The sequence below is a fragment of the Plutella xylostella genome, chromosome 5 (assembly GCF_932276165.1).
Source record: "Plutella xylostella chromosome 5, ilPluXylo3.1, whole genome shotgun sequence".
In the NCBI taxonomy this organism is placed as follows: domain Eukaryota; kingdom Metazoa; phylum Arthropoda; class Insecta; order Lepidoptera; family Plutellidae; genus Plutella; species Plutella xylostella.
The window spans coordinates 2,481,946-2,499,713 of NC_063985.1; the positions used below are offsets into that span (position 1 = coordinate 2,481,946).

The 17,768-nt window shown below is 38.6% G+C and overlaps 3 protein-coding genes across 3 annotated transcripts; 2 read left to right on the forward strand and 1 right to left on the reverse strand.

Annotated features, from left to right (window-relative positions):
* The first annotated feature begins 2,635 nt into the window (after positions 1 to 2,635).
* Positions 2,636 to 5,591, forward strand: LOC105391374 (elongation factor 1-alpha). The gene is made up of 2 exons (XM_011562844.3): positions 2,636 to 2,793; positions 3,960 to 5,591. Exon 2 carries the CDS (start codon positions 3,970 to 3,972, stop codon positions 5,359 to 5,361), a length of 1,392 nt encoding a protein of 463 aa, XP_011561146.1. The 5' UTR covers positions 2,636 to 2,793; positions 3,960 to 3,969; the 3' UTR covers positions 5,362 to 5,591.
* Positions 5,592 to 9,537: 3,946 nt separating this feature from the next.
* On the forward strand, positions 9,538 to 10,720 carry LOC105392005 (adenylate kinase isoenzyme 6 homolog). Its single transcript, XM_048633264.1, has 4 exons — positions 9,538 to 9,722; positions 9,857 to 10,008; positions 10,176 to 10,321; positions 10,513 to 10,720. Exons 1-4 carry the CDS (start codon positions 9,680 to 9,682, stop codon positions 10,700 to 10,702), a joined length of 531 nt encoding a protein of 176 aa, XP_048489221.1. The 5' UTR covers positions 9,538 to 9,679; the 3' UTR covers positions 10,703 to 10,720.
* Positions 10,721 to 10,900: 180 nt separating this feature from the next.
* Positions 10,901 to 17,642, reverse strand: LOC105391385 (protein disulfide-isomerase A3). Its single transcript, XM_038112893.2, has 9 exons — positions 17,390 to 17,642; positions 17,101 to 17,309; positions 16,619 to 16,847; positions 14,908 to 15,024; positions 14,420 to 14,552; positions 13,740 to 13,900; positions 12,300 to 12,531; positions 11,704 to 11,838; positions 10,901 to 11,344 (listed from the first exon to the last, which is right to left on the reverse strand). The coding sequence occupies exons 1-9, from the start codon at positions 17,536 to 17,538 to the stop codon at positions 11,243 to 11,245; spliced, it is 1,467 nt and encodes a 488-aa protein (XP_037968821.2). The 5' UTR covers positions 17,539 to 17,642; the 3' UTR covers positions 10,901 to 11,242.
* Between the last annotated feature and the right edge of the window lie 126 nt (positions 17,643 to 17,768).

A 17,768-nucleotide genomic window follows, 5' to 3' on the forward strand; every position in this document is an offset into this window, starting at 1 on the left:
AAGAGGAAAGGGGTGAGACGGAAGGGTATACAAAGCTTTTTGACAGTTGTACGATACGTTCATTAATTTTCAGTTCCTTCATTTATTTTTTTATAAATTTAAGAAAAATCTTAGGTATTTTTATAACTAATAAAATAACATATTTATGCAGTCTATAAAATCTAATAACTGTTAGCTTAACTTCGTATACGTTATACAAATTTTATTAAAATTTAAATGAGATAAAATTACAATTTCTGAACCAGTCTCCAACTCGGAAGTGACGTTGAAATAAAATATCTGAAAGTTGCCAGAAGATAAAACTATAATTTTCAGCAGTGTTTTATTCTTTAAAATGGGATTTCTGGCAAATAAAAGCCTCCACGAGTGACGTTACTTATACTTTTTGGGTACAATTTAAACCATCACCAAAAAAAATATGTTAACCCTAAGTTTTAACACCAAAAAAAATCATTAAGATTATTATGAAGTCATTATTATTGATTATTATTAAACCCACTCCAAAACCAAGATATTCAAACGAAAACGTTTGCGTTCCAAAATAAATATACATGCATCAAAATAATTGTGAGTTTAAAAAAATCTTTTCCCCCTCCAAAATGGATAAATCATCACCAAATCATACCATACTAAAATAAAAAAGTTGACACTAAAACTAACTGTTCAAAATTTCTTTAGTATCACCAAATGGATGGATGGATGTATGGATGTATGGATGTATGGATGTATGGATGTATGGATGTATGGATGTATGGATGTATGGATGTATGGATGTATGGATGTATGGATGTATGGATGTATGGATGTATGGATGTGTGGATGTGTGGATGTGTGGATGTATGGATGTATGGATGTATGGATGTGTGGATGTATGGATGTATGGATGTATGGATGTATGGATGTATGGATGTATGGATGTATGGATGTATGGATGTATGGATGTATGGATGTATGGATGTATGGATGTATGGATGTATGAATGTGTGGATGTGTGGATGTGTGGATGTATGGATGTATGGATGTATGGATGTATGGATGTATGGATGTATGGATGTATGGATGTATGGATGTATGGATGTATGGATTTATGGATGTATGGATGTATGGATGTATGGATGTATGGATGTATGGATGTATGGATGTATGGATGTATGGATGTATGGATGTATGGATGTATGGATGTATGGATGTATGGATGTATGAATGTATGGATGTATGAATGTATGGATGTATGGATGTATGGATGGGTGTATGGATATATGGATGTATGGATGGACAGACGGGTGGACAGACCGGCAGGCAGGTATTTCTAACAGGTAGGATTCATAAAGCAATTGAACAAGTGACTTTGTTTTGGTGTAAGTACAATGTATGTATTATTTTTATTTGGTATAAACATTATTTTTTCGATTCACTATTACTTTTTTTTGCTTAGGTAGGATTATTGAAATGATACGCATCAAATAATATATTGGTTACATATACCTACTTGGCGACATAATATCTTATTTGGTTTGAAATAAACTTTAATGGTGTTAATATAGTTTTAAGGTATGCAGTAGAAAAATAATTTGGTTAATTTCAAAAATATTATAGGAAACAGAATTCGGTGATGATTTATCCGTTTTGGTGAAGATTTCGAATTTATTAGGCTTAAATACGAGCCAATTCTTAATTTAAAAAAATACATAAATACAAAAAAGTAAAATGAAGTAGGGAAGATCATAACCCTCCTTTTCACTTCGCCGTAGTCGGGTAAAGAAAATTGATTTTTATTTGTACGATACTACACAAACAAAATAATATGGAAAAATAACAGCGCCAACCTAGACATTTGTCATTCAAATGTCTATCAAATTTCGGGTTGCAGGGATTATACCTTTAGAAAATATCATCATTCACGCCATTGAAATGTTATTTAGATTCTCGTAAATAAAAAATATAATTATACCTAAGTACACCTACCATTATAAATTACTTACTGATCATAAATCATTTTACCGAAAGAATTGACTATTTTCATCTTATAAAATAATAATAAAAATAATACATTCAGCAAATTTTATATTTATAACCTATGCCTATATCATCTATTACCTAGGTTAGGCAGCCCCGGTTCTTATCATAATCCCTAGTTTAGTAGGTACCTAAGTATTAAAAATACATATTTGTTTAAGTCCGGTAATGATATCCATCATCCATGGGCCATCCCTACTGTGATGAAAGGAGAATGGCCAGAGACCAGATCTGACTCGCTTTATACTTTATAAGTTGATGGCCACTTTAGCACTCTTATTAAAAATATTTTAATTAATTCACAAAAGTACTAACCGGCCAAGTGCGAGCTAGTTTTTCAAGCTTATTCTAGCTGAGCTGTGTTAAGCTAGCAACTTATAAAATAGTAGGTACACTTCTACTAAAGGTCTTTGTATTATATAATAAAATATATACAAAGATTACAAAGTCCTTGCATCTACTTCATAAACATAAAGATAGTTTTTTTTGTAAGGTAGGTAAGGATTCAATTTTGTCCTAGGTGGTAGTAGTAGTAGAATTATCATGGGAATTTTTTACATTTTAATGCGGAGTGAAGCTCGTAAGTGTTTAACATAATAAATTCTATATGATAGCCGTGTGGGCTTACATTATACACAAATATTGCGATAAGAAATAAATACTGGCAACACTCTATATCCCGGAAATATTCACGTCCTTCCAGTCGGAGGAAAATCCATTTCTCGTCCATTTTCTGTTGGAGTCTTTCTCGGATAGTACACGTTGTCTGTATCCGTGGTGAGTGTCAAGAAGAAATAGTTAATTGTGCAGTGCCAAACAAGTGTTTTAAAAAATATTTAGTTTCTCATAAAGTTTTGTGTAGTTTTAACGGTTTAAGTTAGTGAAATACCAAAACGTGGAAGGTTTTGCTTTGTGGATTGAAATCGTGGTGTAACTTAATTCCATCCGGCCCCGTTGTCATATTCTGTTACCTTTCATTGTTAAATCATTTGTAAAGCTTGAGTTAAATCTTTTGTTTTAACTTCTGTGCAGTTATCAGCATTTGAATTTCGAAAGTGTTCCATGTGCTTACGCGTCACGTTTGCACACCGGTAGATTTCGCACCACGTGGTCCGTACTTCTGTTTTTTGCATTTCCAGTTCATACCCTTAGCAAAACCATTCCAATTTCACTTTAATTTATCTACTTTCCCCTGAAATTTGAGGATATTCTTAAGGAATTTCTGTAATTTGTGAAATGGCCGACATCCATTGTGAAATGTCAAGATAGGGCGAGGCGGCCATGCGTCGGCCATATTGCCGGCTGCCGATTGTTTCTGTAGAGTTTAGGGTTCGAACGATACTTTCGATACCGAGTAGGTATCGATACTTTCGTTCGCGATACTCGATACTGAGTACTCGATACTTTTGAACCGATACTTTTTCGGTATCGATACCCTCGTCTCGATACGCAAATCGCTGGTATCGAGTACTTTTTCATCACATTATAATATGATAGGCCTACGAACGATCTACTATGATTTTTATATCGATCTTTTATGATTTTTTATAGGAACACATACGTACACTTAGAATTCTCAAAAGGTCTTAAAACAAAACCGATGCGTTAAAACCTCAGAATCTTGCATATTTTTGTATTTATTTACTAGTATCTCCAAAATTATTTAAAAAATGCAATGGAAAAGTAGATATTGAAGCTGGTGAAGGTCCAAAATTTAACTATTTCGCAAGTACTCGATACTGAGTAGTATCGATACTTTTGGACCCATACTTTTACGGTATCGATACCCTCGTCTCGATACCACATGAGTACTCGGTATCGATACCGGACGCCGATACTTCGAACCCTAGTAGAGTTCATTCGCTACGACCTTGTCTCGATCAGAATCTTATTTGTATGTTATGAATAGAAGTTCTAATCAATTTGTGTTTGCATTGTTCTAGATAATCCAAGATGGGTAAGGAAAAGATTCATATCAACATTGTCGTGATTGGACACGTCGACTCCGGCAAGTCCACCACCACCGGCCACTTGATCTACAAATGCGGCGGTATCGACAAACGTACCATCGAGAAGTTCGAGAAGGAGGCCCAGGAAATGGGTAAGGGATCCTTCAAGTACGCGTGGGTACTGGACAAGCTGAAGGCTGAGCGTGAACGTGGTATCACCATCGACATCGCCCTGTGGAAGTTCGAGACCGCCAAGTACTACGTCACCATCATCGACGCCCCCGGCCACAGAGATTTCATCAAGAACATGATCACCGGAACCTCCCAGGCCGACTGCGCCGTGCTCATCGTCGCCGCCGGTACTGGAGAGTTCGAGGCCGGTATCTCCAAGAACGGACAGACCCGCGAGCACGCGCTCCTTGCCTTCACCCTGGGAGTCAAGCAGCTCATCGTCGGAGTCAACAAGATGGACTCCACTGAGCCTCCCTACAGCGAATCTCGTTTCGAGGAAATCAAGAAGGAAGTCTCTTCCTACATCAAGAAGATCGGTTACAACCCGGCCGCTGTTGCATTCGTCCCCATCTCTGGCTGGCACGGAGACAACATGTTGGAGGCATCCACCAAGATGCCCTGGTTCAAGGGATGGGCTGTTGAGCGCAAAGAGGGCAAGGCTGACGGTAAATGCCTCATTGAGGCTCTGGACGCCATCCTCCCTCCCGCTCGCCCCACAGACAAGGCCCTGCGTCTTCCCCTGCAGGACGTCTACAAAATCGGTGGTATTGGAACGGTGCCCGTCGGCCGTGTGGAGACTGGTGTGCTGAAGCCCGGTACCATTGTTGTATTCGCCCCTGCTAACATCACCACTGAAGTCAAGTCCGTGGAGATGCACCACGAAGCTCTCCAGGAGGCTGTGCCCGGAGACAATGTTGGTTTCAACGTCAAGAACGTCTCCGTCAAGGAATTGCGTCGTGGTTACGTCGCCGGAGACTCCAAGAACAACCCACCCAGGGGAGCTGCTGACTTCACTGCTCAAGTCATTGTGCTGAACCACCCCGGTCAGATCTCCAACGGATACACCCCAGTGCTGGATTGCCACACTGCTCACATTGCCTGCAAGTTCGCCGAGATCAAGGAGAAGGTTGACCGTCGTACTGGTAAATCCACTGAGGACAACCCTAAGTCCATCAAGTCCGGTGACGCCGCCATCGTCATCCTGGTGCCCTCCAAGCCTCTGTGTGTGGAGTCCTTCCAGGAGTACCCCCCTCTGGGTCGTTTCGCCGTGCGTGACATGAGGCAGACTGTGGCTGTCGGAGTCATCAAGTCTGTCAACTTCAAGGACCCCTCAGGTGGAAAGGTCACCAAGGCCGCTGAGAAGGCGAAGGGTGGCAAGAAGTAGCTACTAGCACTGATACCAGCACAATTTTTTATTTATCTGCGATACTTCATTCACCGAAAGGTGTTCAGGAGGAAAAAGGGCTACAAACTCATTCCTTTTCTATTTTTTACAAGGCTTATACTGTAACATTTATTTTATAATTTATGATAAGGTTATACATATATCTGAAATATTTTGTTATAAATGACTCCATGTGTAAATTCATAGAATAAAGTAGCCTCCAGAAGAAATGTTTTTTTCTTTCCAAATCCTAGTAGGTAGGTAGGTCTTATCTTATAATCAGGACAGTTTTTTTAAATAAATAGTAAGTTTATTTCTCCCTTGATATTAGTAGTAGGATAGTAAGTTAAAAAAAACCCACTATTGGAATTAAATAGAATAAGAACAAGTTTCACATGATGAGAATGAGGTAGGTACCTACCTAATGTAAAGAGGTATCTCCCCCCTGTGTACCATTGCATGTATGTGCATTTCACACACCCATAGACTAATGTTTTTTGAACCACACGCAGGTAATGTAGCATTTGTTCCCAGCCAGTCACACTGTTACTCGTTGGGAATTTTATGTTCAAAATTAAGTCCACACTCTGTTACTCGTTGAAACACCCTTTTCCTTCATTCCCAACGTGTCACATACAACTGTAACACTGTAACTAGTTGGGACTAGGGCATGCAATACCGGTAATATTTTCAATTCCGGTATTAGAACTCAATACCGGGATCCCGGTATTAATACCGGTATTAGACTTCCTTGTTATAAATGGCATATATTTTGTTAAAAGGTCGTATAGGGCAAAATACAACAAGAAAAAGCAATCAAATTTTGTATTATGTCATATTTTTTACGAGAATTGAGTATTAGAGTTAAAATTTTAGAACGCATGGACAACAAGTAGGTTTCCAAAGGCCAAAAACCGCATGTAACGGTTGAAAACAAGTGCACTTTCATAGTATATAGGAGCACAAGGCTAACTATATCTTAATCGCTTGATTTATAGCCTAAAAAATGTCCGATTCCGGTATTAATTCAATACCGGAATCGGACAGTATTAACTTTCAATACCGGTATTGAAAAAAGCGTGGATTTTGTCCGTGATCCCGGTATTACCGATACCGGTATTACGGTATTGCATGCCCTAGTTGGGACTATGAAAATAAAAATTCCCAACAAGTCACAGTAACTTGTTGGGATTTTCAATGAAGAATTTTCCACCATAGACAAAAACCGATTATAGAATAGAATACACTTAATTTGTACACCCCAAAAGAATAATAAAATATTACAAGTTGTTACTTAATTTGGATGCGGAAAGCTAAAGATCACATCCAGTGGCGTGCTTTGGGAGAGGCCTACGTCCAGCAGTGGACTGCTATAGGCTAAAGATGATGAACCTAATTAGGGTACAAAAGGCGGTCTTATCACTAAAAGCGATCTCTGCCAGACAACCTTTGGATGGAGGGAATAAGAGATTAAGGTAGATGGCGCTAGTGAAACCTCATCATTTGAGCCAATACAAGAGTCCAATGGATCTGAATTCCACCATATGCGATAACTATAACTACTACATGGCTGTTATGCAAATTAGTAATATTAAGTTTTAACTAGTTTAAGTTTTAAGAATAAAATAAATAAATAAGTACGTAAGTACTAGATCGGTGTTGGTCCCCATAATTTTCGCCATTATTTTGAGATCATCTGCATCTTCCGTCTATGTCCGAGGCGCGCCCGCGGTGTAAGCGCCAGATCATCATTAATCTGAGGTAGGTACTTCGGAAGTACCTAATTATTTCTTCATGGTGAAGCAGAGCAGATATGAGTCGATAAGTAAATATCAAACTGCCATAAAGTCACCTCCACGCAAAATTTGGGAAATGAAAGTTTTCATTTTCTCTATTATTTTGTGGCTACTGCTGTACTACCCACCCAGTATCTATCTATCATTCATAGAAAAAAAAATGATTGGATTTAACAATTCGGTTTTGATTTTATAATTTTATTGTTAACTAGTTTAATAAAACTTATTTAATTGTTCGGAATAATTATTTCTATTTTCATACTTTTTCAAGAAACGAAAATAAAAAAAAATCGTAATATTAAATACTTATACAGTGTGTTGTTTTTCGGACCCGACAAACTTTAAGGGTTTCTACGAGTAATATCATCGAGAACTGAATATATATATCACTTAAATTAGATTTTCTTCTTCGTTTAGAAAATCATCTCGAGATTTAAACGCCTTACGGACATGAAATAAAATGCTATTATCCGCAAAAAGTCATCTCTATTCATTTAAAATATTCACAACTGCTTAAAAGTTACATTAAAAAAGTCCAAAGCAACTTTAAAATGGCCGCCATTTCTAGAATATTGAGATTTGAACCCACATATGGGGGTTTTTTCTCGATGAAATTACTCGTAGAATCCACCCTTAAAGTTTGTCGGGTCCGAAAAACAACACACTGTATAAGTCACAGTACCTATCACTGGTTAGGCATCATCATCATTCATCATCACTGAACAAATCTTAACGAGTAACGGGAGAACAGTTGGGAATTTTCTAGTTTATGGTCCCATCCAGTTACAGCGGCTGTTTTGGAATTCAGAAATAAATCATTCCCAACGAGTAACACTGTGACTAGATGGCACACTTTTCATGAAGACTCGATGGGAACAAAGGTAATGTAGAGAAGGTACCTAGTTTATAGCATTATACATCTCACATTTTTGTATAGAAAATTTATCATGCTTTAATGCAACCTAAGTGTTGTGTGAAATGCTTTACTGTAGTCGGTACACAATATGAAGGGGATTAAATACCTAGATAACTACCTAACTTTATATCCCTTGGCTACCTATGCAATCCATGCACTATCTCTGCCAGTCTCACACTCCTGAGACATCAACCTGTAGATACTGAAAGGCTGAATAGGGGACATAGCATAGATCATAAATTACATACATACAAGGCCTATTTTTCACATTGTTAGTGGGATTGGGATCTTAGAATCTAAATGAAAAGTTTGGGTTTTATGTATTTATACTACAGTTTATTAGATACTTATTTACATTCGGATCTACAAGTTACAATATAAATTAGAAACGCATGTTTTCATTATCATCATCGTTTTGTTTAGAAGATTCATTAATTAATATATTAGCGTACATCTCAGCCTCATCATATCTGTGTCTTCGTGCGTATGGTTTATAAAAAACGTTGTGAAGTACAACCACAGCTGAGGTTATAGAAATTAACATCAATCCTTTGACCACCGGGCTTGCTTGTTGAAAAAATCTCGTTACCACCATCTTTAGTGGCTCACCGGCGTTATTTCGTCTTGTGCAGGAGTTTCAATTGCCTTCTTTCTAGGGAAATACTGCTCGAAGAGCGGTTTCCAGATGTACACTCCACTGAAGACACCTAGAATTGAAACTAAAACGATTTGCCCATTCGTTATTCCTCTCGGTCTACGAATGCGCATTATTTATACTGCAGTAGATTTTATATATAAATAAGCTAGTCGCAATAATAACATTCATCCAATTAAGCGCTAAAGGAGCTGAATATTATTTTATTTATTGATGATGTAATTTTGCTAACCCTTATTTTTGAGGTTAGAAAATTTAGGCATAAGCCAAAAATGTCAACAGTACCTGACAGTCAGACAGTGACATCTGTATTCTGTGATATGACCTACTCTGTGGTGAACATGATCACAGAGGAAAAAATACTATCCACGTGGTGAGTCAAGGCGCCGACAACCTAGCGGACGCGGCTTAAGCTGCGTACAGACCGGCCCAACGAACGCCCAACGATGGATATTTATCATACATTATACAGGGCAGATTGCAACAACGAAGGTCAACGGAAACCGTTCGGCCGCTCTGTACGCAGCTTTACGGATGCGGCTGTCAGCCGCGACTGATAGTGTGCACGGTCGTTTGACGTTCAGCTTTCAGACGTCCGAGAGCGATCTGGCACGAACTGTCTGGCTGACAGCCGCGCCCGCTGGTGTGTTGGCGTCTTAATACATTTGTTTTTGTTTCAGATGTTTTATTTCAGGAAATGAAACGTTCTGTAGCATCAGAAAAATGACAAAAAAATACTTGATTTGAAACGGTTCACAGAGTACTGCCATAGCTAATCAGTGACAATGGTGACATGTGTGTAAATCCTATTCTCTGTTGACTTGTTTTCAGATTTTTTGGAGGTTATAAAATTCAAGATTGTTTTTGATCAATAAACAGGAACAGGAATTAAAATAACTACTTTGTACACTTATTAATTGATGTACATTTCAACTATTAACTTTTATCATCATGGCATCTCACCCTAGAACAGAACCTAACATACTTGTAACAGGTAAGTTAAGTATTATTTGTCAGGCCATAAAACTTATTAATGTAGACTAGATTGCATAAAAAATATCAGATTTTGTTTATTCACAATCTCATCTCTTAAAAAGGAGTAAAGGCTCATACTCATAAATTTTTCAGGCACTCCAGGTGTAGGGAAATCCACATTATGTAAATTGTTGGCAGAAAGAACCAAGTTTACCTGGCGTGAAGTGTCAAAACTTGCAGAGGAATACAGCTGTTTAGACGAGTATGACCCAGAATACCAGTGCCCGTTCCTGAATGAAGATAAGGTTGGCTAGCTTCAAATAACACAATATTTCTTTATTATTTACATGCTATTTACAGTACATAACCATCAATCAATCAAAATTAAGTCATTGATATGGACACTTTATAGTTGACAATTATTAATTAATATAATGTAGGTATTTTCGTGATTAAAATTAATTCTTTACAGTTATTGGACATTATGGAAGGCCAGATGGCTAAAGGTGGCAATATAGTAGACTACCACGGCTGCGAGTTCTTCCCTGAAAGGTGGTTTGATGCAGTATTTGTTATAAGAACAAATAATACAATACTGTTTGACAGACTCACAGCAAGGTATTGATAGAAAAATGTATTTCCTGCCGTAACTTTGTGTATTGCATTGCATAGCAAAAGTACTTTCATGATATTAACTAGTAGGAATATGGCTCAGAAGACAACTTGCTTGCTAACAAGATAGATCTAATTTAAAAAGACTTCTGTCATAGATATAATATTCAAGCTAACTTTATTATATCTTATTTCAGAGGTTATGCCGGTAAAAAATTGGAAGACAACATACAGTGCGAGATATTTGAGACACTACTGGAGGAAGCGCAATCCTCTTACAAGCCAGAAATAGTAACAGAACTACAGAATGATACCGAGGAACAACTTCAGAAGAATGTTGAGAACATTGTCCAATGGATAGAGAGATGGAAAGAGGAATCCATGTAAATAAATGCATTATTTTTCTATGAATCTTTTCATTTTATTGTTAAAGTTATAACTGTTATAAGTACCTGAAAATCAGTCATTATATCTGAAGAAAAGTAATTCTAGATGGAGTAAAAAATGTATAGGTATTGAATGAAACCACAAATTAATTTTATTATGGTAGTGAAAAAAAGGGATAATAGGTATAAAAAAACATTATTTACAAATACAACCTAATTTATTCGTAGTTTTCACTGACATATATATATTATTATGTGTATATAAAGAAATGCATTAAAAATTACTGTATTTCTGTAAATTAATCTAGTACATCACTGATTACAAAATCTCAGCTTTTCTGTAACACAGCGGGCAGCGACTGATGACTATCACTGGTGACAACCCATATACTGTTCAAGAAAACATTGATTCACTAACTCCAAGACTTGTAGGTCAGCGCTACGTAACGTTACGATGTAACACAACTCATTCTCATTCATTCTTACATTACATTCACTCACAGATCTTTCATGGAAAGTTTTGAATCACTTGTGGGCGAGTCTACAGCTCGTCCTTGGCGTTGCCCTTGCGGTCGAAGCTGCCGAGCTCCTTGGAGGAGTGCTCCGCTACGTACTTCACGAAGTCATCCAGACTGCGGCCACCCTGGAATATAGAATTCAAAATGTGTCACAAGATGGATATTACAGATATTTTTGTAGGTAATTAAAAGTGCTAGCTTGACGCCAAGATAAGCGTCTAAGTGGGTTTTGGTTACGAAAGTGACGAATTAAATTAAAAATATGAATGAACGACAAAGGGGTCCCTTCTACTAGAGGGCCTCTACTCCTAAGGCTGAACTATCTATATGGATCCCATATACAGAATTTTGCAAAAGTGCTATAGTAAGTCGATAGGGGGTGACTCAGCAACCTTATTCTGATCTGAACAAATCCTTCAAAATAACCTTCTGAGTCAACACCTATCTTTTCTACACCCTTTCTCCACACAGATATCACACTCACATTGTATCTGGAAGGCTTGGAGCCGTCAGCGGGCTTCCAGTAGATGGTGGGGAAGCCGGACACGTCGTACTGCGACTTGGGCCAGTCGTTGGCGGTCGCGTCGATCTTCACGATGTCCACGGGCTCGTTCTTCAGCTGTTGGCAGGAATAAATTGTTGAGTAATGACGGATTTTAATATAATAGCTTCCTCAGTTGATATTCGTGTTCGGCCTTTTAGGATAATCATAAGTCAGGAAAGTGTGTCATGGTTATGCATTGAAAACGGTTCGGGTACAAACGAACATTATTTGTTTAAAGGGACACATCATACCATTAGTTACAGAGTGGATTAGTTACTAGAAGTTACTATAATACTTTATCTATTGGATTCTATTGATTGATATAATAGTAGTAAATATCACACGGCACACGCAAACCAACATTGTTTCGTACCCTTACTTTGATTTGAATCACGACTCTTTTTCATTGAGGCCATCTCAGATCAGAAACTACAACAATAGAGATCCATTAGGCGTAGAAGCCGAATACAATCTCCTTATCCATTCCTCCTTACTTCGCAAAAAAAAAAAAATGGTCACTAGATGGCGCCACATACCTTTTCACCGAGCTCGTCCCAGATGGGCGCGAGTTTCTGGCAGTGTCCGCACCACGGCGCGTAGAACTCAATCAGGGCGTCCCGTCCACTGTCGGTGACCAGCTCCTTGAAGTTCTTGCCGACGGCCACCTTCACGGGCCCGTCATTGTTCTCAGGAACGGCCTCGGACTTGACGAAAGGCTCGAGGTTGCCGGCAAGGAGGTCCTTTGCGAACTCGGCGAGGTTGTCGATGCTGGAATGTAGATGGCGTTGGTTAAGTTATTGTAAAATGCCCATTGTTTCCCATGAAAATTAAGGTTGGAGCTAGTTTACGATCACTTCGGTGAAGCTATTGCTCACTAATAATATTTTCATAAAAGTATTTTTCTCACATACAGTAGCTAATTCATGATTGCTTAGACTGAGCTGAAAATTGCGTGGAATAACAGAGCCTAATCTAAGTAGTTATTTATAAACTTTAAAGCGGGATTTTTTTATCATAATGTTGGGCTGTTATCAGCCTGTTACTTAACAATGGGCGATAAACCTCTATTACATGATGAAGCGAAGCGTTAAGTGTAACTTCAACTGATAACATCAATGAAAAGAGTTTTTATTTTTGTAACACGATGCACAGTTTGAAATAGGACACTTGAATACAACGGTTTCCTCCACTTTGTATTTAAAGACCAGTTAGGTTCTTCCCAGCTATCCTGATAAGGCTATCATTTTTTGCAAGCATTAACTTTGCCTCTCTATCACACCTTTGTTCTTACTAGAGAGCTGCAGACAAAGGCACTATTATACTGCAGGACATTCCACACTGGTAATCATCTACCTCAGAGTTAATTGCTTCTTCGTCAAATCATAGACAAAATACTCATGCTCCGAAAGTGGCTAAGAATTGTATGAAAAGAGGGTTGAAAAATCATTCATTCCAGTTTAATTTTCTTTAGTTGGTGGTTTACCTAGTTGCGTACCCTAAGTGCATTGTAGTAATTAAAAAACGGCGATACAGCTCGCGACCTATCACGAGAGTACAAACATACAGGGAAAAGCGGGTGACCCGCTTGATGGTGAGCATATGTATGTACGCGGTTTACCTGAACTCCTTATCCATGACAAACTTGTCGTCCGCGTCCTTGCTAGAATTAGTATCCCTTCATACAGGGTCCAAAAAGGGTATACTATAGTCGTCGATATATAATAGGCCCGTTTGGACAGCTACACAAATTTGCTATTTACTCTTGATTTAGTTGATGAAATACATAAAAAGACACATAATCTGGCTTATTATTTAACGGCCGATAGTAAAAAGAACTTTTAAAGCACCAAAAGTTACTTATTGTTTAGATTTATTATGATTTAGGTTTGACACCAGCTGTCATCCCATACATTTTGGAGCTGTCCAAACGAGCCTATTATATTTCGACGAGTATAGTAAATAAAATCATTAATCACCTGAACTCCTTCTCCATGACGAACTTGTTACCGTCGGCGTCCTTGCCGGCGACCACGGGCTTGTCGCGCTTGCCGAAGTCGATGCCGTACTCGTTCAGCTCGTGCGTGAACTCGTTCTTGTCGCTGACTGCGAAGGTCACCTCGTTGTTGTCTTTGGCGACCTGTGGGGAGGATTTAGGGTTCATGATTGGATAGTTTATGTTACCACCCCACTTGGCTATTCGTATTTTGAAATCGTGAAATAAGTCGGTGTATTCTCCAAAATTATTGCCGAATTTGCCTATATTTTTGGTATATGGCAAACACAGCAAAGATCAAATACGAATAGCCAAGTATGGTGCCATCATAACACAAGTATTTTGAAATAAGCTTTGTTCATAGTTAAACGGTTTACTAACGATTGAGTGACTAAAATATGTTTCTGTACTCCTATCACAAAATGTCCGTGCCGGATGTAATGCTTCATAAGGTCGAAAATCGAGTAAACCAGTTTTTTACCAAAACTAGTTACTTACTCCTATATCCCATTCCACGGGAAAAGATATCTGACAGAACCCTTATTACATTTGAATAAGTAAGGGTAGTTTTTGTTTGTATCAGATGTCCCAGTGGAATGGGTCTACTTAGCCTAGACTAGTTACGCCTTTATTCAACTCCACCTAAACCAACAGTTCCCTCACCTTGAGCACGCGGTTCCTCCAGTAGTTGGTCCCCTTGGGGTTCTTGACGTAGTCCACGTCGTAGAAGGCGACCACCAGCGGCCCCGTGAAGTCCTGCACGTTGTCCTTCTGACGCACGCCGACCAGACCGTGCCTGTGGCGGGAGGTACATGCTTAGTTGCTATACTGCTGTAGTTAGAAGATTATTGTGTTGAGGTAAAATGATTTATAAAAGAAAGGCTGGTTTTACAGGGCGCGATACACGATCAGCGTAAATCTGCATACCTAGCATTGGGCGCAAGCGCGCACGATAAGAATGACAAAAGTTGTCCGTTGCGCTCGCTCTCGCCGTCGCCGGACGATATGAGTAAGCGCGATTCAGACTAAAGGTCTGAATCGCGTCACGTTTTATTGCACGTATGATTGGTATGCTGGCCATGTGAAAAGGCATTGAGGTGCCTTAAAAACAAAAGAAGAGTATCTCTAGCAGTACTAAACAGTATACTCACGAGTGCTCCTGGATGAAGGCCTTGAAGGAGTATGAGGCGGGCTCTCCCTCGTACTTGACGGAGGATTCCTCGAACTTGTTGTGCAGCCGCTTGGGCCTGTACAGCACCACGTCGTTCCTGGAAAACCACATGACGTCAGCACTTGCAATAACAACATTTCGTCAGCAGTGGCAGGAAGGCAAGTCATAGAAGCGAGTGACAGCCCTACACTCGTGCCTGTAAGGGTTGCTACTTGTTACACGTGTAACGGAGTAAGCTCCTATCGGTTATGTAGAGCTGTAAAATCGAATGGCGATACGGCTATAATCGAGAACTGAACAGGGGGCTCACTTGCGTCCATCACGAATTACTCATGCATTATGTATGTATGTAAAATCGAACATGAGTCTCAAATGCTTGCAGACTTCAACAGAAAGCTTGCAATGAATAGTTCGTTAAGTGTATGTGTACAGACACAATTTTATGTACCTATGTGTCCCCTTTCTGTTGCCCTTTCCCTACCTACACCTACACATTCATGTCGCTCAGGCAAGTAACTGTGTCCGGTATTATCACACTTGATTTATTTATAGTTATTCCATGTTGGTGAGATAAAAAGCAGGTGCACAGGTTTGTAAAAGATAGGCTGGTTTTAGGCCCTTATCATTATAATAATCTTTCATTAATTATCACCACAGAGTGAAAAGAGAGTATGATTTATGAGTACTTAAGTAGTGACAATACAAAGTTTGTGATATCAATCTGATATAAAAAGTTCGTTTTCTAGGTAGTAGTAGGTTGTTTTACGTATGCGTGTCTAGGATTTGTTAACTTCTACTGTATTAATTTTTTTATATTGCATACAAGTCACGACTCACGAACGGCGAGACCTTATTGTCAGGGTATTAGTAGCTATAGCTACATGCATTTTATCAGGACTGCAAAACTTATGAACTTTTATAAGTAAAAAAAATAGAGAATCCTATATAATTACATTACTATGAATTTATTTTATTTTATACCTGTCCCATGTGAAGTCTGCTTTCGGTAAAATGATTCATCATAAGTATTTAAGGTAGGTCTTCCCCTTCATGTCCCAACAAACATTTTTGTCATAACTATATTACTATACGGCTCACATGCCTCATGTGGCATCGCCGTGGGGCATCCTGTATATTACTACAAATTAGCAAGGTTATGAAGTCACCTTAGCCGAAAAGTTACACTAGCTAGGTAGCTAGATGACAATAGTTTTTTCTTTGCATGGTTTGAACAGCTGTAAGTTTATTAAATAAACATTGAACACATTCTGTTAATTTGATAGCAAACATAATTTTACATCATCTTTATTTGTCCAATATAAATAAAGTTTTGTACAAATAAAAAGTAATTACCTACTTACTTTCTAAGAAACTGAATAACTTAGCATTGTATAGGATTTGCATGAGTATAGGAAGGCTAGTAGGGCTATAAAATAAGTTTTGAGTATTTCAAAGCTGATCATGATCACATGTATTGTGACTATCATAAAGGGTATACATAAAAATTTCATGCCCAAGTTATGGCTGCTACATTATACATGTCTTTCTTAGACAAAACATCATGTCATGATTTGAATCGTCTTACAGACAAAATCTTATCCATTACACCACTATGGCTCTATTTCATCCAAGAATATACTTTCAAGTTAGAATAATATTACTTAATAGATTAGACAATAAAATATACTTACTTGTATCCAGCCTTGTCCAGGACATCCTTGGCGGAAGTGTGTGCGAAGTTGACCTGCTCCCGGAGCTTGTCGGCCGCCTTCAGGAACTCTCCCTTCAGGTCCGACTCCTTCTCAAAGAAGCCAACGAGCACCACATCGTCCTTGTTGAGGATGGCTTCGTAGTCGGCCACAGAGTTGAGCTCCTTGGAGCTCGGCCCCACTTGAGCACGCATGAACTTGACAATGCCATCTAGAGGGTGACAGATTGAGTTAGTTTTGATTGTTTTAAAACTTGTTTGAAATTTTGATGCAGTGGGTAATATATATATTTTTTAATCTTATTAGTGCCTATTGTTTGTTGCAATCATAAAAAGAAGTTACTTAAGTATTTACTCATTCAATCATAACATAAGTGGGTAGTTATAAAGTTTTAGTTCAAAAGTGAAAGGTCATTCAACTCTGTAAATTTGACTGTCATCATTCCCATTAGCTATACAACTTACTGGACTCCCTGGGTCCATTGTACTCCTGAGAGTTCTCTCCCTTGCGGAAGATCTTGAGCGTGGGGTAGCCGGACACGGAGTACTGCTCGCAGGTGCTCTTGCCGCCCTCCGTGCAGTCCACCTTAGCCAGCGTCACCGGCGGGTCATCGCCCTTCAATATCCCCGCGGCCAGCGCGTATTCCGGCTTCAATCTCTTACAGTGGCCGCACCTATGAATTAACACTAGTTTAATATACGAAACTATAATATACAGGACGTTAATATATGGAGATAAAGGGATGAGACTTACCATGGTGCGTAAAACATCACCAAAGCGGTGTCATGCTGAGATAAAACTGATGAGAAATCAGAATCCGTGAGATCTAATACATCTTCTTCAGCCGCCCTACATAGGTAAACTACACTTAATAGTAAAACTAATTTAATTGAATTAAACATTATGAATATCGCTGGTATTTCTTGTAAATCTCAGCGTATTTCCTATCCAACTGAAGCTAAGAAAATGAAAGAACAAGAACCGGAAAAATACACGTAGGATGCCGAAAATGACACTTGCCGGCACAGCGTTGGCTCTTTGTGATTGGCTGATAATGGCTGCGTTCATAGAAAATGGTAAAACCGGTTTAATTTATAAAATATCTTAACGTTAACTGATGCTCATTTATTGC